Consider the following 23,273-nt stretch of genomic DNA (forward strand, 5'->3'; position numbering starts at 1 on the left):
CATGCTTAGCAAAGTTTGAATGCTGGAGGGAGCAATTCTATGGCCGCTAGACGGCCATAGGATATGCTGTTTTCCAGGAACTGATCCCAGAGACCGCACTCAGAGGTCAGTTCCCGGAGAAGTGATCTCCCCCCAGTTCAAACAGCCCCGTCCTCCATGCCCGCAAGAGGAGCACGGAGGGGCCAGAAAGGGGCATGGCTGGGAGCGTTCCAGGGCAGGGGGATCGTAGCTGCCTGTATGGCACATCCAATGTGTCGTAAAGCAGCCTCCTTCCCCGCTCTGTGCTCTGTGCTCCTGCGACTACACAGCTGCAGTAGGCTGTCTAGCCAAAAAAGCAGGGCAGGAGAAGCGTGGAGGGAATGATCCCCTCTGTGCTTCTCCTGCCGTGCTTTGGATAGGCGGTCGCCTCCAAGTTTGGAGGCGGCTGACTATCTAGATAGGATTGCGCCCTAAACTGACCTTGAAACTCTACCTTTGCTCAAGTTGTATGCTTACCTTTTTTGCAGTCCCTTTCCTTTCATCCCACATAACACTTTGGAGGCTGCAATCCCACACCCATTTACCCATGAGTAAGCCACACTGAACTCAGTGGTTTTACTTCAGAGTAAAGATGCCTAGGGTCGTGCTGTAAACCTCTGCTTGCAAATTCAACAAGGTTTCCTAATGACGACTCCACACAATCACTTTAAATATGCCAATACACACTTGAAATAAACTCCCAGTTTGCTTTTCAGCAATTCAGGTGACTGTATGAGGTGGGAAGAGAATCATAATGGTGCAGTCAATGGCTGCAGTTTCATAGTAATGAAGAGACAGCTGCAATTATCCTATTACAGATGAGCTGATCCTGATAGTTATTTCAGCAGTTGACATGATACAGTATAAAATAGAGTAATATTTTTGAAATAAGTGCTACATGTACCCCACAGCTCTCTTTATGCTTATTAATATCATTTATTTATACAGCTCATTGTTTCAAATGTGGGATTAATGGAAGGGTTGAAATTAGCAGGCAGTGGGACTTTTTAATCGAAAAATAATGGAATAGCTAGTGGTAGTATGTACTGAGTAACCAACAGATAAAATTAAGCATTAAATCATGCAAAGGTGTGGTGGGGTGGGGGGGATTGGATGAATTAATGACTATTATGTTAGAGTTCCTAACAATATGTACAAAATGAGAGTTGTTAGTTTTACTAGAGAAGAAAGGCAAATGTTTCACTCACTTTCACTAGTCTCATACTCCATTTCTACTTCTGTTTTTCCTCCTCTACTTCTGGTTCTTCTATGCTCTTTAAAACAAAACCAAGGATCGTTTCAATTTAAGTGAATAGAAATTACTCTAAACTAGAATATGACATTTTTACACATAACAGCCAGTATGTTTTCTTTTTTCATCATTCCACTTAATGAACAACAAGAAGCTCATTGAATGCAACTTAATGCCAATTCTTCGTCATTTCTCTGGTTGGCATACTTCAGGCAATGAAACCACTCTGTCCCTTCTAACCTGTCAAAATATGAAAATGTTTTCTCCAAGTTACAAATCTATATTTGAGCGCAGATAGAATAGTTTCAACTGGAAAGAAAATGTCCCTTCAGGAATAATGGCCATCTTCACAGCAGAAGATATATCCATCCATCATTTGGATTATAAAGTCAGAGACTGTGCTCTAAAGTCAAGGACAACAAAGGCTGGGAAGTTCTTAGATAGAAAACCTTCAAAGTAAACAAAACATCTCCAGAAAACTGGAGTCACTAAATGGGAATGCCACGCCTCTTCACATATCAGTACTTATTTGAGTGACAATATGCTAGAAAGTCAGCGGAAGACTACATTTTAACAACTACTTTTGGCTACTTAGATATGGATCTCACAGTGGTAAAAAAAAAAAAAAAGTATCAGAATGGAAGCAAACTGGCTCCATAAGCATAAATAATAACTTGTCTCTTGCTGTTTTTAAATTGCGATTTGGTAACAAAAGAGGAAACGATATACTACTGTAAGAACTTTGTTGTTGTTGTTGCTATATTACAGACAGTGATAATTTATTTTTTCCCTAACTGGTGAGGGTTCCTCTGCTTCATTGCCCTAGCATACCATAACTTAGCAGTCTTACTTTTTCAAGGTGAAATGACCTGAAATGAGGAGATTGTGGTGACAACCCTACACACACTTGCCTGGGACCAAGTTCCACTGAACTAAGTGGGGTGTACTTCTGAACAGGGATGGACAAAACTGTCAATTTCACTTCAGTTCTCCTTTTCCTGGCTGTAAGTGTGTTTCAGCCTGTTTCCACAACAGTTTGCAAATTTGGCAAAAAAAGAAAAAAAGAAAAAAAAGGTCAGCATGAAAATTCATACACATTTTTGTGCACATTTCCCCTAATATACAGATTGCTGTATGCACTTTTCCTAGTATGCACTTACTGCAAGTGGTTTTCCCCTAATATAATGCATCTTTGCATGTATTTTCCCCTAATAAAGGTATTGGTGTTCACTTTTCCTTAATATATGCATAGTTTAGCATTTATGTGCACATTTTTGAGCTGTGAACTTCATCACAAAATTCTGAAAAATGCAGATTTCAGAATGCTATTGTGTTCCAGTTCATGTGTAGGGAGGTGCTGACTGGCTCCATTTATATAAAAATTCAAACCAGACAAATTTATCCCCCATCCCTGAGTAGATGTGTATAGGATTGCACTATGAAGTATCCTTTTCCCAAATGAAAAAAAAAAAGCCTAACGCTTGTTTTGCGTATTTGTTTACATTGGAGAAAAGCAAGATATAAATGTAAACATAAATAAATAAAATAATTCTTTATATTGGACAAATTCAGTGGGCTGTTTCAGATCCATTCACAATTAATAGTTTGTTTAATGGGAATCAAAAGTACAGATCTTCCTGCCCTACACACTACTTACTTCAAAAGAATTGGAGCAGGCTATGAGAATAGTTTCCGCTCAGGATGTTTGACACCTGCTGTTTTATCCCCATGGACTGTTCTGCTCTTCTGCCCCCTGGTCTTGCATATCAACAGAAACTCTGCAGAGTGCCTTAGCTTTGCTTTTTGGAACTGCAAACACATCCATATGTGGATGTTGCCCATTGCTTTCAATGGGATGTGTGTTCAAATCAAATGTAGATACTTGCCCATTTTTTCCAATGAGATGTGCATTCCAATGTGAAGGCTTTACGAGGGAGGCACAATTAGATGCAAATTTAGATGCTGTCCTTTGCTATCAATGGGATCTACATTCAGATGCACAGCCACATGTTAAAGTTCCCAGCAAGCTCATGTAAAAATTTGCACATCCAGCTGTCAGCAATATTCCCTTTAAATTATAACAGATAGAACTGGACAAAAAGTAAATTCAGGATAATTGTCCATGCCAGTGGAATTATCTGTGTCAGAAATTAAATCTGCCAGATTTCATTTTAGCAGGTGCTGCTGCATAATTTTTTGAAGTACAGCCTATTTTGCAGAACATTTTGGTGGGAACCATACATGAAAATTACAGTATTGCCACTTATTAGCATCACAAATAAAATCACCATAATATCAGGCTGGAAAAGGTCCACAATTCATTGAGGAGATTTTTGCTTTGTTATTGTTATTTCATACAAGCCAAAGGTACAGAGAGCCATATGGCAACTGACCAAAAAAAAAAAAAAAAAGGCTCAGTTCCCATGTAACACTAAGCCATGGTTTATATTAAGTATGGTCTGCTGCTTTAGCCATGAATTGTCTTGCAGGCAAGCAAACAAACCATGGTTCGTTTTCCCAATTTCTGGTTTGTTTCTCTCCCACCCATTTTGCCAGCCTTTAGAGTGGTTTTGTTTTCAGAGGGCGTTTGTGGGCTGCCTCTGTTTGAGGGCAGACAGTACACAAACAACCCCAGAGATAAGCCACAGTTCTGCTTTCAGACATCATGAAAAGCCATGGTTTAAACAAACCAAACTTCACAAACCAACAACAAACCATTGTTGTGGTCTGTAGCTGGTTAACAAACCATGGTTTATTCGTGGGGATGGGTTCAGACACAACACCAAGCCTGATTTCAACAAACCACAACATAGTTTAGCATTATGCGTGAACCAGGCCACTGTCTATCAAATATCTTTTTGGCTGACATTTGTTAGACTTGGTATTCACATGTCATATGGTTCTCTTTACTTTCAGCTTTTATGCTGAAGATGTATACAGTGAACAACTGGTCAGGGATTTTTCCAGGATTTTTCATTCTATACTGGGGGTGGGGTGGGGATGTTGTACGGGAAACTCAAGGTAAATCCATGTTTCCCAGTTCAGTTGTTCTAAGCTTGGGCAGATGGGTTATTCTTCTCAAAGGAAGAAGTACCACCAGCCTGCTTTGAGTTACCTTAAGAACATAGGAAGCTATCTTAAACTGAGTCTTTCCTAACTCTACATGGAGATGCTATAAATTGAACGTAAGACCACTGAGCTATGGCTCTTCCACAATTCCACCTCTGATCAGCAGGAGTTAAGAGCATCTTAGACGACTGGACAAAAGCTCCAGACAGAATGAGATTCTTAATGTTTTCCAAACGTCAACAGGAAAAAGGGAGATACATGGTTTTCCTGTGTGGCTCTACTTAGTGCACAAAAAAGCCTTCATCCAAATGACAAAGTGCTTGCGATTGTGCATATAGGCATCCCACCAATACCAGCATTAGGAAAATGGTAAGGGGAAGAACACAAATTGTATGAAGTAGCATTTCAGATGTACAAAAATGTGTATCTGTGGAAAATTGCACCTTATAACTAAATGCAGTCATGAGTAATGTAGTGCATGAAGAGGGAGATGCTTGACATAAACTCAAGAAAGTTACTCAGATAAGGAGAGGATGAATAATCATAGGAAAAAGGAACATCTATGGTGCTTCTAGACAAGCCTTTTAAAGTGCTCCTGGCTTGCATTATTCATAGGATTTTACAGGGGGTTCACACATTGTCGTCATCACCCAGTAATCCTCCCATGCTTTCCCTCCACTGTCTTTCCCCATGTTTCATTTCTGCATTAATGTGTGGATTTTTTTAAAAAAAATCTGCAGTAAAATTCATATAAATATGTATACAAACACGTTTTATGTATTTTCTCACAAAATACACATTTCTAAATGATTTTATCTAAATAAAATACACATTTCTAAATCTATTTTATCCTAAATATGCATTTTAAAATACATTTTGGTATTTTATTTGAGCCCAGACCGACATTGCAAAGTCTGGAGAAGTGTGAAAACTGAAGCATATTACATTCTGATCCTTACATTAGTTCAGGAGGTATGGATCAGGGCACTTTGAGTCAGAATTCATGAAGACTGAATTCCTCAAACATCCCTAGCTAAGATTAACTAGGATTACATGGAAAGCTGCAGTTAACAAAAAGTGGGAGCAAAAGCTTCCGAACTCCTCACAGCCACACCAGGGCCTCAGCTCATTCTCATAATGCTAAACTATGGTAACCTAAGGTGGCATGTGAATAAGTACAATTGCATTCCACAAGTCAGTTGCCAGAGAAGATTAAGGGGGAAGTAACACATAACACCATTTAAAGACTCGTAATTACACAATTATGAGAGAAGGTTGCATTTGTACTGCAGAATCAATTCAACAACTAAGAATCCCTCTGCCTATTCAGACTGTGTCCATAACCATTCAGAAGTTTGGAGAGGATACTATGGAGCTGTTTTTGTGCATGGTATTCATGTGCATGTGTGTCGGTTTTGGTATGATCTCTGGTCATACCAGTTTGGTAAGTGTTTGTAACACTGCCTCAAGCAGTACCTGGAAATAGCCAAATCAATAGATGCGTGCATGAATTTCACAGGCACTTATTGGACAGTGCTCAAGACTTCTCTAGTAATGTAACAAACTCCCTCACCTCCCCTTATACTCAAAACTTTATTTCTCTTTTAAAATTGTATGGAAAATTATTGTGCATATCTGCGTACCCAATCATGTATCCCTTAAAAAGAAAAATAAATGAATAAAGGCTACTCCAAAGTGCCTGTTTCTTGAAATTGATACTATGTCAGTTAGAGCTGAAGGAATTATGACCAATTTAGAAGCACAAACAATATTGTACATCCATCTTTAGCTTCTTGACTTTAAAAGGTCTGACCTTGACATTTCAGAAACAATCGGATAATGGAAAACATGGTGTATGATTGTGTATATAAGGAAGCCCAAAACTGAGTGCTGTCCTTGTAATTATTTTTGCTCTTTCAAAAAATAATATGTAACTATAATGCTTTTTCATGACAGCATACCCAACGCTGTTTACAATTAGATCAAACCGAACAGTGCAATAAAAGATTAGCCAACCAAACAACATCATCCAAAAATCAGCAATCAGGCCAGCAGTAGAAAACTGGGATATAAATCCATCAAGGCCTGATGGAAATGAGTTTTATTTAAGGCTAGGGATCCTCACAAAATCCTGACTAGATTTTTCATGGAATGTGGGTTCCAGGGCTTTCTGATTTTATTTCCTGAGCAGCACTGATATGTTAGTAACTGGCCATTGTTCTATTTTGCTTTTAATGTCTAAACTTCATTGAGGTCACTGAACATTTATTTATTTATTTGATTTATAAGATTTTACCCTTCACCCAGCAGGGGTTCAGGGTGATGTACAATAAAACCATTAAAACACTGGATAAAAACAAGGGACAAAGGAACAAAACTATACCACAAAATGTATGAGTGGCTTTAAATCAAACAGCAGCAATACATTCAGTCTTTACTGCCTGACTAAAACAAAACAAGGAAAGACCCAATCTCACCTCCATTGGGAGGAAGTTCCATTACTGAGGTGCTGCTACCAAAAAGGCCCTGTCTCAAATGCCTGCCAACCTAGCCTCTCTAGGTGGTGGGACATATAACAAGGCCTCTTATGATGACTGTTACAGGCAGGTTCATATAGAAGGTAATGAAAAGAAAAGCTGATAAAAATGACACCAAGAATTATTTCAAATGAGTCACTGTGACTACTGGGGGCGGGGGAAGTGTAGTTATTAATAAGGAAAGTGCCATAATATCATGCAAACATAAATTATGCTATTTATTTTTCAGGCTGAGCATCAGTAGGGCCTTCACAACTGTTGTAGTTGAATTCTACATCCACATTGTTAATTAACAATAACATTGTTAATTAATAAATAGGCAAATTATTAAAAATGATACTTTGCACTTCGACACTTGCTCAGATTACAAGGTAAATCCCGAAATCCTAAAATAAAGCCAAGTGCATCTGAGGCAAGATAAAATATACACTAAGTAAAACAAGTAATATCTGTTTCACATTAAATAAAAAAGTTCTATGAGTCACTCTTGGTTCTTTTCCTTAGAGATGAATTAGAGGGTAATTTAAAAAGGTAAAGGTGTCCCCAACCAGTCAAGTCCGACTCTAGGGTGCGGTGCTCATCCCCGTTTCTAAGCCGAAGAGCCAGCGCTGTCCGAAGACGCTTTGGCCGGCATGACTGAACACCGAGGTGCACGGAACGCTGTTACCTTTCCCGCCGAGGCGGTACCTATTTATCTGCTTGCAATTTCTTGCTTTCGAACTGCTAGGTTGGCAGGAGCTGGGACTGAAGACGGGAGCTCACTCCGTCACGCAGCACTCGGGTCTCGAACTGCTGTCCTGCTGACCTTCCGGTCTGCAGTTCAGCGTCTTAACCACTAAGCCACCGCAGTCCCAGAGGGTAATTTAAATGACCATATTTTAGTGGTTTTACTATGCATAGATGCAACAATTTCCACAATACTCATATTATTATATTATTGCACCACAGATATCACTCATCTATTGTGTTCAGTATGGAAAGTATCAATGGGACAGTAAAACTACCAGTGGGGTTGCATGTTGTACACACCTCTAAATCCTATTATTAAAAGATATATACAAAATAAAGCAAAATAGGTCAATATTATTTAGTTGGAATTCTATTACTGAATAAGCAAAAAATAAATAAATAGAACACCTAATTTCGAACCCATTTCCAAACATAAGGAAGAAAAGAGAAAGCTGCCGTATACTGAGTCAGACCCTTGGTCCATAGACCAGAATTGTCAACACCGACTGGTAGCAGCAATCCAGGGTTTCAGGCAGGATGCTTTCCCAGCCCTACCTGGAGATGCCAGGGATCAAACCAGGGACCTTCTTCATGCAAAGCAAGTGCCCAACCTCTGAGCCATGGCCCCTCCCTTTTTTTAAATTACATCCTACCTTGATTAAATATCCTTTTGCATTTACATGGGAAATTGCCAGTCCAATATTTAATATATTACTGTATTTGTTGGTGGCCATCACAAAAGATAACATCTAGTTAAAAGCTGGGCTGCCTGTTCCTTTCCCTAGCGAGTTTCTTAAAACACACACACACACGTCAAACCGTTCATTCCTGCTTTAGAATTGTTATGAAGATAATCTGATGTGTCTCAGCAGTGAAGCTTGAGTACCATAATTTTGAGCATCTCAAAGGATGCTCAAATGTTCAGAGGTACATGTGCATTTTTCTAATGTTTATGAGTCAAACTATACATAATGGTCACAGCCTTGCTTGTTATTCATGTGTGTTTGCCCTGCTCGCATATAAATGGGTGTGTCTGCGTCTAACGTTTTACATCAAAAGAGGTACGGTGAGAGGCCCTCCATCTCTTTAGAGATATTTCTTCCCAGCCCAGCTCACTTTTTGACAGTCACAGAGAAAAGTGCTTGCAGTGACAAAATGTGGGGAAGTAAAGCAGGGGAGCATTCAGCTCTCCTCACCCATGTGCTTCTTCTGATGTTAGAAGTAGATTTCCCATTTTAGACACAAACAGGGCACACATATGAACAACAAACATGGCTGCCTCCATCTTGTACAGTTTGGCCTATAATGTGAAAGGAGAAAGTTGGGTACAATAGGTTTAAGAAATACTTCAAAGTGAAGGGAGCCTTAGAATTTTGCCTTGTCAAAATGGTAAAAAGGCTGGATTAAATTCTTGCAACTTTTGAGTCTAAACATGAGTCCTGCTACTCTCACTTGTCCCAAATCCCTAAGATCTCACCCACCATTTAATACGAAACATTTCTAATGAAAGCAAGACGCAGAGGAAGCATGGGCGCCATTAGGTCTTTTGCTGTCCAGCCACAGTGGTCATTCTGGGCTGGCATGGCCGTGTTTAACATGAAAGCAGCCACCTTTCCTAGCAGTGTTGCCAACAGGTGTCACTGCACAGAGGCATCCCTAACTGAGGAATAAACATTAGGCTCTTCATACAAATGGAGTATCCATGTGGTAAGCCACTTTCAAAATGACCACCACAGTGGAGCACTGTCCTATGGAAGACATTTTCCAACATCCTCCACATGAGAGCTGCAGTGATTGAACTGACTCTGAAGCCAAAGCTAGATGTGGCAGTGGCAAACCTGTATGCAGAATTGGGTCTTTGGCCAAATCACTATTCAGAATGGAGGGGTGGGAGGGGATTTAAAGTGCAACACAAGCTGGATCCTTTTGTTGTCCATGCTCCCCTGCAGTATACAAACTTTTAAAAAGCTGTTTTCTGATGCCAGGGCTTCAGGACCAAAAGCAACTGGTGCTGGAAGAAAAATGGCTAAAACAGAAAAACTAAAAACCAGTTACAAGTGGAAAAGCATGAGGAGGGGCAGTGTTTAGCTCCACTCTTGAGCCTGCCCATGATGCAGTTTAAATCAACCCCACCCTGTTTAATAAGGACTAAGCAGAACCTGAGTTGGGTCTGGCTGCCATTACATCTAGTTGTGAGCTAAAATGGCAGTACTCACACAGCACTGAATGTGGACACAGACACAGTATTGTGGTGTCTGTGCTGAGGAACTTGTTGAAAATGGTTAGTGGTGTGATAGGGCCAGAAAATCCAGTTTCTGGATACGTGTGTGTACATTTGTGCATGAACATGTGCCTGAGTGAGTGGATTTCTGTCCTGCTAGGATGCAGACTGCAGGCAAAATTCACTGCATTAATGAGCATGATGACAGGGATAGGAGAACCAGGGATGCTTGTGCTCGCTGAAATACTGCAAACTTTACTTCACGCTCAGCTTGGCTCAGTCCCGTTCTCATTTGCAGACTGTTTTTCAGTTCATTCAAATGGCAAAACCTGCGCATTTTTTAAAACGTGCAGATTTTGAGGAAGCTGTGCAGTTTGAGAAAGTTGTGCATTTTTCAAGTGTACATTTTGTGAACAAGAACACAAATTCAGGGATTTGTGAACATTTTCAGAGAACATGAGTTCTTGTTCATGTTCGGGGTTGTGACTGGGGCATTTTCGAGTGATTTGCAAACTGAAAAAAAGATCTCATACATCCCTATGATGGTGAAGGGGGAGAGATAATTAAAGGAAGATCTATACCTAAAAAGTTATCTTTAGGTTTGGAAGTCTGTAGAAGAGGCTGTGGTCTTTTCATAAGTATCCAGGTCAACACTAGTGCTAACATAAATTATTTTGTGCTGGCATAAGTAACCTCTAGTGCAATGGCAATAGCGTATGCTGATGTGACTAGTTTCTCCAAAAAACGTGTCACACCAGTATATGCTATTTGCGTGGCACTAGAGGTGGCTTATGCTAGTGCAATGTAATTTATGTTAGTGCTAGTGTTGACTTGGTTACTGGCCATAATCTGCCCTTTAATAGCCCCTGCTTTCTGAGCTATTAAAGATATCCATGCCCCAGATGCACCATTTGCTTAGAGCAAAGTAACTGCCAGGTTTTTCTCTGCAATCTTGAGGGCTGCGCAACCACTTTTAAGCAGAAAGAAAACAGATTCTCTGAATTTGACTGAATATCCTAGCTACCAGGTTGACTGGACATGTGTATCGCTGGTCAGTAGAATTTCTGGATATCAAAACAGTGGGATTTTTAATCTCGTTCTTAGTATGTACTTATAAATGCAGGTAACCTCTTACAGATTGCTCTCCATGGCCCAGTCCTATCACCAAGGTCACCTTTGCAGCATTCTATTTGCATCCAGCTGACATTGATTCATGCTGCCAGATGGCTAAAGATGAAGCACAATCACTCAACACAATGTCTGACCTACTTACACACCTCACAATCCGCTGCTTAATACCTGGTAAAAGCATATTGCTTTTGATTAAACATTTAACTTGTTTTCTTAGTTAGCTTAGACATCGTAGGTACAGTTTGCATTCTGAATGAATACGTCCTAGCAGTGTAAATATGAGGACTCCAACAGTTTTATTTTTTAACACAGGTGCATAAGAATGCATGGTAAGGGACACTTCCTTATTAGCCCAAGGACGGTACTCTCAAAAGGAATTACAAGTCAGCTGTTCACAGATCCATGACGTTCTTAGAATACACCTGTTGGGATTTCGTTTTTCTAAACCAGAGATGCAGAACCTTAGGCTGGGGGACCAAATCCCCTTCCTCAGGCCCCAGCCTCTTTCCCCTGATCACTGATCATTTGGTATTTTCCTGGTTTTTGGGCAGTTTTTCCCCCATTCTAAAAGATTGAAATGCCTCTCCTAAAGGCTCATTTACTGGCAGGAAGAGCATTGAGCTAAAATATGCTAGTGTTCTTGGCCTTGCCCCTTTTTCCTTTGACCCCGTCCTCCACCCACCCACCACTGGAATGTGACCCCTGAAAGCTTCTCCAAAATGGAATTCGGCCTTCAGGCTGAAGGAGATTCTGCACCCTTGTTCTAAACATATAGAAGAAAAAGTCTGAAAATCTCCAGCTATAACCCAAGACTGCCATGCTTTTGTAAGACTAAAAAAGGAAAGAGAATCTTTTCTGTATGGGGAAACAGGTGGGTACAAATGAAGCAAGCCTGTTGGCCAATACAGAACAGGTTTTCTAGGATTTATTTACTATCCATGTACAGAGCTAGTACACTCCGGGAGAGAGCGGAGGACAGGAAGGCCTGGCGTGCTACGGTCCATGGGGTCACGAAGCGTCGGACACGACTGAACGACTGAACAGCAACAACAACAACAAAGCTAGTATTTTAATGAGTTCACTACCCAGTTTTTCGTGGCTAAACAGGGTCCTCCAAATGTCACATTCTTGATTTAGCAAATTTAGCTCTGAGCTCCAAAAGTAGCTGAGGGGCTGCTACTGATAACAGTGCCATTTCAAAAGGATTAAAGCATGCCCCCCAAAATGAATATTTGGCATCAAGACACTGCAAAGCCCTAACAGCAAGCCAGCAAACTTATAGCGAAGGGCCATAGCTCAGCAGTACAGTAGATGCTTTGCACGGTGAGGCTCCTAGATTCAATCCTCAGCATTTTCAGGTCTCAAGAGTGGGGCTGGGAATGGGACCTCTGTCTGAGGCCTTGGAGTGTTGTCTATCAGTATAGAGAACAGGGAGCAAGATGGGTTTGACGCAGCATAAGGCAGCTACATTTGTTTAGATAACTTTGACTGACCAGGCAAAACACCATCCATGTATGGCAGCCCACAAGAGTCTTGACAAACTTACAGTTTTTGATGCCTGCCTGGCTCTGCATTGTTATGCACCTCCCAGACCATAATGCAGAGCTCATGGATTGTGTTCAGGTGTTTCGTATTAGCCCAAACAAATATACATTTTCTTCCATCATGGTACAAAGGAGATAAATAGCCTTATGTTTAGATGAGGGAAATTGCTTCCACAAATCATAAAACTGGATCTAAACAGCTCTTGCACGGAGGTGATTTTATGCCAATTTTGCAACTTGTGAAAATATCCATCATTTTGCTTCACGGTGTCCTCCTCTTTTGATGGATTTTGCTTTTCAATGTTTTTCAGTACTCCCTAATGGAAAAAAGTGTGTTTGACTTGCTAAAGAGAAAGTGGTGGAGGGAGGAATGCAATTCTCAGTACAACTTCAGATAAAATGTCAAGGGAGAAAAGGAAAACGGGTTTGAAGAGTAACTTGTTGAGGAAGAGAATGACAAACCAATCAAAATGTTTTGTATGTATGTGATAAAGCCACTAATTTTCTCCTCCATTCAACATAGCAACTAATTACCATTGTCAAAAAAAGCTCACATCAACTTCAGGAAAACTGTTTTCAAAGAAGACAATTGCATGAAGCAAATTACTCCACAAAAATATGGATAGGAGGAAAAAGGCTAAGCCCAATTTTTTGTGAGGGTTGTTTTTGCAACAAGAAGGTAACACTTCAGGAGATGTGAAATTTACTCTGAAAGAGCAGTGCTCCCATAGACATCCCCCCTCCTCTCTTGGCAAAGTACTTGCCAAGAAAGGGGGAAGGATCCCATGGGACATCACCATGTGGATGGTGACTTGAAGTACGGATGCTTGAGGAATTACATCGTTGTGACTGACCTCATACAGATTAATGTGCAGATTAGAATTTAGGCTGCAATCCTGCACCCACTTACCTAGGAGTAAGCTCCATTGAATTCAATGGGATGTATGTAAGTATGTATGTATGTATGTATGTATGTATTCGATTACATTTCTATGCCATGCCATAGCCGGAGCTCTCTAGACAGTTTACAAAAGCTAAAACATTAAAATACAATATACAAAGTTTAAAAACCATTTACCTAAAAACATACTGGACAATATATACAAACAAGATATAACTAAAACCAGCTTTGAATTAAAAACAATTTTTAAAAAATCCAACAATAAAACACAGCTTAAAACAACACTGCTTAAAAACAGTATACAAAAGTCAGCAAAAGAAACAAGAGTTCTAAAAAGGAAAGGCCTGCCGGAATAATACTGTCTTTAATGCCTGCTTAAAAACCTTCAACGAGGTCAGCAGGCGCATTTCAACCGGCGGGTGGTTCCACAACTGAGGGGCGGCAAAGGAAAAGGTCCTCTTGCATGTGGCTGCCAGTCTCACATTAGGCAGCCGCAGCAGAGAGCCCTCAGGGGCCCTTAGTTGGCGGACTGGGGCATAGGGGAGAAGGCGCTCCCTGAGGTACCTTGGACTTAGACCACGTAAGGCTTTAAAGGTAAGAACCAGAACTATATATTTTGCTTGGAAACAAATTGGCAGCCAGTGTAAACATGTAATATGGTCTCCACGGGGTGTCCCAGAGACCAACCTGGCTGCCATATTTTGTACCAGTTGAAGTTTCCAAACTAAATATAAAGGCAGCCCCAAGTACAGCGCATTACGGAAAACAAGCCTAGAGGTTACCAGCGTGTGCACCACCATTACCAGGTCCACTTAGACTTAGACATTAGACTTAGACATGTATACAATTGCTCTGTAAGTTGTTCACCAGCTTTCACATTTCCCAGTTGTTCTGACCGCTCAAAATTGTATATGTGTTTAAAAATTTTTAGTTTGAGGAAAATTTTTTAGAAACATGAATCTTGAGAAAAATTATGTTTTAAAGGGACATATTTAAATATGCATTTAAATGCACATTTTCATGCATATGAAATATAAAAACGGGATGGAATAACATATGACTGAACACAGGAAATAATTTGATTTGTTCATTCTTTCTTTCAAGGAGGTGTGTGGTGCAATCCGTCCCCTCTTTGAGGCAAGAGTTCAGATATCTCTATGGAATAGCCTCCCTTAAAATGGATGCAGCTTACCTGCCGCAATATGCAGAGCCCAATCTGGAGAATAATTCTGCTATACATCATACTACAGAGGATGTGAATATTTTCACCCTGTTCTATTTCCCCCTCAAACATCACTGAAATGGAGGGGGAGGGCTTTTCACACATACTTTGCAATTAGGCTCAATGTAAAGTATTGGCACATTCCACTCCAGCAGATAAGCAGGAAAAGCAATTATTGTGGTATTCTCTTTTTTCCTCTCCTAAAGCTGCTATAAAATCAGTGAGGTGCTAACTAGCCTCATGAAGGCTGTGTTCAACCCCACTAATTAGCCTTTTTGCCATTTCTTTTTTCACCTTAAGAGGAAATCTAATGCTAAATAATTTTCATATAGAGACAGATGTTGCAAATAACAGGAGTCAGCAAAGTAGAAAGAAGATGGGCAAAAAGAACATGCTCAAGGCCTGGGGGACATCTGATAAGAAGCACAACTTGCTCCCCCTGGATTTTGTGAAGGGCAATAAAATTAATTGGTTCAAAAAAGGGGTCAGGTAAGTTAATGTATGATAGATTTATCAGACTGTATTAACCAAGAGGGCAAAGGAATGCATTATTCATAGATAGTATCAGCTAAGGTCAAGAATAAGAAGGTGGAGCCATTCCGCTCATTCACTGTGTTAAAATTACAAAGTAGGTTAATATGATACTTGGACTTATATACTAATAATATTACTTTCCCTTTTAAAAAAGAAAGCACATTATAGATAGTTGCAAGCAGCCTTGGGACCAACATGGCAGCTACTTGCCAATTATTTACAAAATTAGCCTTGTGTGTGTTTTAATTCTCTTTTGCAGGAGTTAAATCTCCTTGTAATAAACATTCAAGTTTTGTCTTTGCGATATAAGCTGATCATATCTATGTGATAGTCAGCACCTTGGTTAAGACAGCACCTATTCCTAATATTATAAAACGTGTGCCATTTATTGAATTTATTTTCACTTATACTGCTTGAATTTTATTTTTAATATTTATTTAGGGAGCAATCCTATGTCCCCTAGACAGCATCTGGAGGGACATAGGATTGTTTGGTTTTCTAGCTCTGAGCTCGTAGACAGGGCTCCGTGGTGAGAGGTACAAAACCGCACTCCCTGCCCCTGCCCCTTCCCCCTCGTAGCCAGCACGTGCCCTTAGAAATGAAATGATTTGCCAATCACAAATGAAACAGCAGAGCAAGCAAACATATTGTTGGGACTTTGATCATTGGGGCTTACTCTTAACTAAATGAATATTGGATTGCAGCCTTGAACATTAGGTCTCTCTATTTCTCCTCCAGAGTAGCTGACATTTCAATAATATTTATTTATATTATAAATAAATATTTATCTCTTGCACTCATCTACTTAGAATGGCTAACTGCATGTATTTTTTTTTTTTTATAAAAGTAACTGGAAAATAAAATACTAATAAGCAACAAACAACAATATAAAACAGATGATACATTAACCCATTAGGAATCACAGTAAAATCAGGCAGCAGCAATAAGAACTATTGCTTAAACTTTTTAGTTTAAGAACTAAAAGCATGCCCTAATGCCTGTCAAAAAAATGTCTTCACTTTCTCATGGAAGAAGCTTGAAGGGGGAAACTGATGGATCTCAATTGGGAGAGTATTCCAGAGCCATACCACCACCTACTTAAAAGGCCCTGTCACGCTCATCCAACAAATATCTTGTGATGGCACCAACAGCAGGGATTCAGGGACTGATCTTGGTCAGGCTTCTATGGGAATAGGCAATTTAAGGCAATCTGGGCTTAGCCCATTTAGAGCTTTAGGGAGCAATCCTATGGCCACTAGACAGCGGCTAGATGGCCATAGGATATCTGGTTTTCCGGGAACTGACCTCGGAGCCCACACTCCGAGGTTGGTTCCTGAAGAACCGACCCCCCCCCCACTTCTGCACTGCCTCAGAGGCAGCGCGAAACAGCCCTCTCCTCCGCACTTGCAAGAGGAGTGCAGAGCAGCTGAAAGCGGCATGGCTGGGGGCTTTCCGGGGAGAGGAGGGCAGAAATGCCTGTACGGCACATCCAATGTGTTGTACAGCAGCCTCCTCCCCCATTCCTCCCTCCTGTGGCTAGACAGCTGCAATCAGCTGTCTAGCTGAAAATGCAGGGCAGGGGAAGCGCAGAGGGAACAATCCCCTCTGTGCTTCTCCTGCCCTGCACTGGACAGACGGTCGCCTCTGAGTTCGGAGGCGGCCACCTATCTGAATACAATTGGGCCGTTAAAGGCCAAAACCAGCACTTTGAATTGGGCCTAGAAGCAAATACCTAGCCAAAGGACCTGGCAAAGGGTCAGAGTCATATATTCTAACCTGCAGACACCAGACAAAGGACTGATTGTCACATTTGGGACCAACTGATGCTTTCAGACTATCTCTAAAAGTACCCCCCACCCCCATATACTGTAATATATCTTGGAGGTAATCAGAGTGTGAGATGCAGTGAAAAAGCAATGGTGCTTACACACTCCTGTTTCTATCTGCCTCAGTGAGGTACATTAACACACAGCCCAACAGCCTTGTTAGATTTGTTCAAAATGGGATACAGCAACTCAGTCAGTGATACATCAATACAGACTACTTTTGTTTTGTTGTTTATTCAGTCAGTCGCTTCCGACTCTTTGTGACTTCATGGACCAGCCCATGCCAGAGCTTCCTGTTGGCCGTCGACACCCCCAGCTCCCCCAAGGTCGAGTCCGTCACCTCCAGAATATCATCCATCCATCTTGCCCTTGGTCGGCCCCTCTTCCTTTCGCCTCCCACTTCCCCTAGCATCAGCATCTTCTCCAGGGTGTCCTGTCTTCTCATGATGTGGCCAAAGTACTTCAGTTTTGCCTTTAATATCCTTCCCTCAAGTGAGCAGTCTGGCTTTATTTCCTGGAGTATGGACTGGTTTGATCTTCTTGCAGTCCAAGGCACTCTCAGAATTTTCCTCCAATATAGACTACATTTCTATATAAATGCAGCCTACGTAACTTTCTACATAAATTACAGACATTTCTACATAAATGCAGACTACAATTCCAGGCTAGGCTAGGGTTGTGCAGGAGGCAACAGTTAAGTTTGAGTTTTTTAATTTTACTTTCAGCTTTCTATGTTTCCCTATGGCTCAAGCTGGCTCTCTGATGCTTTCTCATCTGCTAGGGTGGCTGCTACTCTTTCAGTGGCTCCTGTTCATTAGAGAAATGACTGGCAACCAGCAGAGAGAAGTCAGCAGACACTCATCCCACATCCTAAAATACATTGGTGGACAGTGGGGTTTGCCTGACTGGCTGAGGAGAGGTAGAACTTGAATTTGAGAGAATGGGAGAGCAAGAAAGAGAGTTAGTAAAACCCTATCTGGTCTGGGTTGCAATGTGTGGACACACAGCAATACATGGGCATTGGGGCCAGTGTCTTTTTCACTCTCCTTTAGCTGGACAACAGCTGTGGAAGGATATATAAGCCAGTTTCTCTCTCCGTCAGGCATTAGCATGAGAGTCACTCTCACTCCTTTAGGCATACAGCATCAGCATGAGGGCCTAATGGCCAGTCTCTGTCTTTCAGGCAGGTGAGATATTCCTACGGTCACTCTCTCCCTTTCAGGGAAGTAACATCAGCATGAGGGCCTAATAGCCAGTCTCTGTCTCAAAGAAGCAGGCAGCATTATGTAATCACAATGTCTCTTCCTCTGTCACTGAGGCAGACTGAAGAAGGGGCTTAATGGTAAGGCTCTCCTTCTTGCTGAGGAGGGCATATGCAAGAGTATGTGGGCACAGTCTCTCTCACTCTCTTAGTGAGGTGGGCAGTAGCCATGTGTGCCCACAGTGCTCACCAATGTCTCTCTCACTTAATTGAGAAGTCGTAGGAGGGCAGAGAAGGAGGAGGCAAAGGAGAGCTGGAAGGGAAGCACCCCAGGAACTGCAGGGCTCTATTTACATGGAGTACCTCAGGGTGGGCTGGCATGAAAAGAGGTAGAGATAACAGAGGCAAGTGCAGGCATGATGGTGGCAACCCAGATATAATGGAACATGTGGTTGCGCAGTCTGCCGGAGCTGGACACTGTTTGAGACACAAACTGATGGACTGCTAGGCAGGCAGAAGAACAACAGAACTGGCATGACACTCCAGGTATAGCAGGTCTTCAGTTTTAGGAAACTGCCTCACAGGAAACAGATTATGAGAGAGACCACATGGCAGCAGGGAATGAGTGGAGCAGCAGTAATGGGCAAAGGCGGGCATATCTGTCACCCCAAATACACCAGGGCTTCAATTTGTAGCATGTGCCATACCAGGGGCAGTTAAAAATCTTCAACTCCCCCATCAGGTGACACTTCATGGCAAAACCATAGTGACAGACCCATTCATGATGTGGATTCTAGTAAGGTTTGTTCTCCATGCATAGGCACAGAGAGCTTCGAGAATTTATTTTTTGTAACAGAAATACATACGTGCACATCCTTCCCCTTTAAAAATAAATCCAACTCTGTTTTGGGGGTTAGGGTAGAATCCCTTCTGCATTGCAGCAGATCAAGCCAATCTTTCATATTTTCATCATCTTACCTCTGCTGCTGAATTAGGAAATACTATAATCAAATGCTTCCTAGAGAATTCTGAAATTAAAAATGAGATTCCAATGCCTAATACCACCCAGTATAGTCTTCTCACCCAAGAGTAGTAAAAAGTCTTTTGCAGGTGGACAGGGGGGAGAAATGATGAGACGACACAAATAGATTTGGGATAAAATAGGGCCACATTTATTGATAGGTTACAATCTGCGAAGGAAGCACCGGTGGGCACGCAGCAAACGAGACTAGCATGATAGGTGTTGAGTCAGGCATTTGTCGTCTGGGGCGAGGTGTCCACCATCGCCCCCCCAATCAGACATACCCAATTTTGGGCTGGGAGACCTTCCCCTGTCACCCCCCCTCGAACCACAGAACCCGAGTGGGTGAGGAGGGCTGGCCTCAGAGGTAAGCCGTATCTCCCGACTCGGGCCACAAAACCCAGAGCCGGAAGCCTCGGGCCTTACCAGTCACCTGAAACAGTGCCTATGAATGCCCACCTGTCCTCTCCCCCAGCGGAGTGCCTGCCCGGAGCCACCAATACAGTTATGTGACCGGAAGCCAGAACACTTGGGTGATACAAATTAATGTACATAGCTCCATATCCAAACTGCAGTGCAAAGTAGGCAAAAGACCCGAAGCCCGGCCAATATGGCTAAGAGCCAAAATTCCTACTTGGCCCTCAATAGGGCAACAAGTATGACCCGCACTGCAACATGGGGCAGGAGGGAGCTCGCGCAGCAGGAATGAAGAGGAGACTGGAGGCACTAAACAGTGGCCAGCTCAACCCCACCCACCGCTGACACAAGGAGCAAATGCCAATGGCCTTTGTCCTTGTCCCGTCTTCCCCCTCACACCCGCAACAGCCCCCCACCGCAGCCAGGCAAGCCGGGCGTGGGGTGAGGGCACATCTCTGAGGTTTGGTAGAGGAGAGACAATTGAACCAGGCTATTAGAAACAGATCATTAGTACACTTTTACTGATTAGAAAGGAATCCAGATAAGGAAGTGTCAATGTTAAATTTAGGCTTAAATTTTTACTTAATAGGGTATCATAAAACTATTAGGCCACATGGACCATCGCATAAGTGACCAAAAGGCCTCATTCCAGACCATAAATATGTAAGAAAAACAAGCTCACAGGACAGGATGATGTCAAGGAAATACGTTTGTGTCAAAAACATATATGTAACATGTCAATGAAAGCTAAAATGTTTGGATAAGTATGTTGGTATGCACATTAATCTCGATAAGAAACTTCAAAATTTGATAATCTTATTTAGATATATGAAGATTTAAAGTAGAAAGGTTATCTTTGGAATTCATGGATAAGAAATATAAATTGTAGTAAAAATAGTTTGGAATATTTTATAGCATCCAAAAAGCATATAAAGGAGACTGTAATCGTGCATATCTCGGCCATTCACCAATGTTTTCTGTAAGATTGAATGTGCGTGCTTTTGCGATTTCCTTTCCCCCCACAAAATGGTGATCACAGAGTGTGTTGGACAGGCCCAGGGTGAGTACGGGTGGCTCAGTGAGCAGGGGCAGCTCAAGCATGGGTCCGGGGGTGCATGAGCAGGGCAGGGGCTTGGTGGGTGCCCAGAGAACCCAGACAAGGGTGTGGGGATACGTCCATCCCTACGCTATCCTTTTGGATCAGCTACCCCCAACGTGTTGCCTGTAGAATCAACCTGGTACCTTGATATTGATTATCACTGAGAACTAGCAACTGTACTTTACTCTGCTTAGAAGCCGTGTTTAACAATGTCAGCTGTTTCATGTGTTTGAATTTATGCATGCATAAACTCTTGTATTTAGTACTGTTATACTTTGTAGTAAAAAGACAAATCTTGTCTGAGAGAGTGCTTCTTAAGAAATAGAATTCTGTATTACCCATATCAGAGCGAAGTACTGAACTGGCTCTAGATGGTATCTGGTTATAAGAGAAATCTGACTGTATACAAGGTAGACAGGTGGTCAGTAGTTGCCAATGTACTGACAATATAGTTTGAGAGAATCTCTGAATCATATGCCACAGCATGGCGACCCATTTAAAGCCTGAGTGGCTTGTTAGTGATCATTTCATATGGTATTTGAAGCCCTCTCAGGATTGGAAGTCTTCATCTACGTCCCCTAAGCAAATATGTAGAAGGCAGTCAGTTTGCATGGCGTCTCTGTGGGGGAGACACAATGTGCCTTCTCAGAAACCTTATTAACAGGGAAAATGGTTTTCCCCCCTTTGAGAAAGCTACATAAAGCCTTGTACTGTCAAGAGAGTAATTAGCAAGTCTCCAGAGTAAGAAATCCATTTGAAATGGTCCCAAGAGGTTAGAGAGGACAGCAGAGTTAATCAAGTAGGAAGGAACAATGTATCTTTTGTGTACAGTATATTATCAAACCTAGACAAAGGTAGTTGTCACTGCAAATTCCATTCCATTTAGTAATGGAAACACTTTCCTTCATAAAATGTTTCATTTTGCGGAAGGCTTTAAGATTTTATCAAAAAATTAAAGACAAATGAAACAAGCCATTCCAAGTGCATACCATTTTAATAGCAAGTCATGTAATTTTTGTTATGATGTGTACCACAGAGTAGGTAATACTGACAAAGGCCTAAAATTGTTTTTAATTAAAAAAAACATATTGGCCACATGTTATTAGTTAAATCTACCAACCTTCGTTATACAGAATGGTCTTTTTCCTTTTTCAGCTTCTTGTCCAAGGGCTGATTAAAGAGGTGTAAATAATGTTAATTTAGGAGGCAATAATTTATCTTTTCACTAGAGAAGTTCTAGGCTACTGGATTTGCATTTTTCTCTGTGTCAATATTAGAGTTAGGGCAGGGGTAGGCAACTTGTGGCCTTTCAGATGTTCTGGCCTACAATTCCCATCATCCTTCACCATTGGCTATGGCTGATGAGAGTTGTAGCCCAACACATCGGGAGGGCCACAAATTGCCCACTCCTGTCCTATGTGCTTTACCCTAGGAGTCACCAGAGCGAATGGAGAGGTTTGGCTATCGGGCTGTATAGAAATGTAATAAATTAAAAAAAATTAGCAGTATGCCAATAGCTCCTTGTTTAGATCCATTAGAATTTAGCAGTATTGCACATTCCTCATAATGGAGTCATTTGGGAACTACCAAGATGAGGAAAGAATAGAAGATTCCCTGTTTCCATTAACAAACATCCTTCCCAAGTCTAAGAGAGTAATCCCAAAATGCTGTAAGCCAGCTTGGTGCCTCCAGATGTTTTGGACTACAACTCCCATAAACACTAACCATTGGCCATGCTGACTGGGGCTGATGGAAGTTGTAGTCCAAAACCATCTGGAGGTCACCAGGTTGCCTATCCTGCTTCATTTCCAGGTATAATTCAAAATGAATGCTGGTGCTAACCGTTAAAGCCCTAAATGGACTTGGCCCAATGTAGCTTAAGGAATGCTTTCTCCTCCTTGAGTGCCTTTTTCAGTAAGATCTTTGGAGGAGACTCAGCTATTACTCCCATCCCTTGATGAAATTAGATCAAGAGAATCAAGACTTTCTGAGAAGTGGCTCCTCCTTGATTGTCATGCTCTGGTCTCAGTAGGAGCCCATAGGGCTTGGCAAGCTGGATGTTGCAGCACCCAGATGAGCTCCCAGAGAGCAACTTGCTCCAACAAGGGCTGAGCCGTGACTGAAGCCTTGTATGGTTCAGCCCAGAGGCTTCCCACAAAATGGAAGCCTTAAAGGTACAGGTCTCAGGCTTGGAGCCTAGCACCGCACCACTCTGTCTCCCCAACAGCTCATGCTGGCATTGGCACATCAGCTCCATGGAATGTGGAGCTCTTGGAGAAGAGGGTTGCTGGCCTAGTGCAGGAGGTAGGCTCGGGTGCTGCGAGTGTTGATTTCTGGCATCTTGAGCTCCAGAGTCTCTGGCTCTGCAGTGATGTTTGGGCCCAGAGCCCCCTCTGTTGGTATTACTGGTTCTTTAGCCTCTGAATCTAGATCCAGGTCACTGCTGGTCATGACATTGATGGGATTCCCTAGCTAGAGATGTTCAACAGTCGAGCTTGCTCCTTGTCTTAAGAAAAATAAAGACAAACTTCCATTTCCATTTGGGTAGGAA

At 41.8% G+C, this 23,273-nt stretch overlaps 1 protein-coding gene across 2 annotated transcripts in view; it reads right to left on the reverse strand.

Moving 5' to 3' along the window:
• The window catches only part of PLCB1 (phospholipase C beta 1), a 703,903-nt gene that overhangs the window by 45,112 nt on the left and 635,518 nt on the right, over nt 1–23,273 (reverse strand). Inside the window, exon 32 of one of the 2 annotated variants that reach the window (XM_084825194.1) lies at nt 1,227–1,292. The exons of the other annotated variant lie outside the window; for it this stretch is intronic. Coding sequence (XP_084681320.1) covers nt 1,251–1,292 — 42 coding nt within the window. The 3' untranslated portion in view covers nt 1,227–1,250. The remainder of the gene's footprint in view (nt 1–1,226; nt 1,293–23,273) is intronic. 2 annotated transcript variants of the gene reach the window in all.

Source organism: Heloderma suspectum, chromosome 1 (assembly GCF_057233095.1).
Source record: "Heloderma suspectum isolate Gila_16-S chromosome 1, 16-S_ref, whole genome shotgun sequence".
In the NCBI taxonomy this organism is placed as follows: Eukaryota; Metazoa; Chordata; class Lepidosauria; order Squamata; family Helodermatidae; genus Heloderma; species Heloderma suspectum.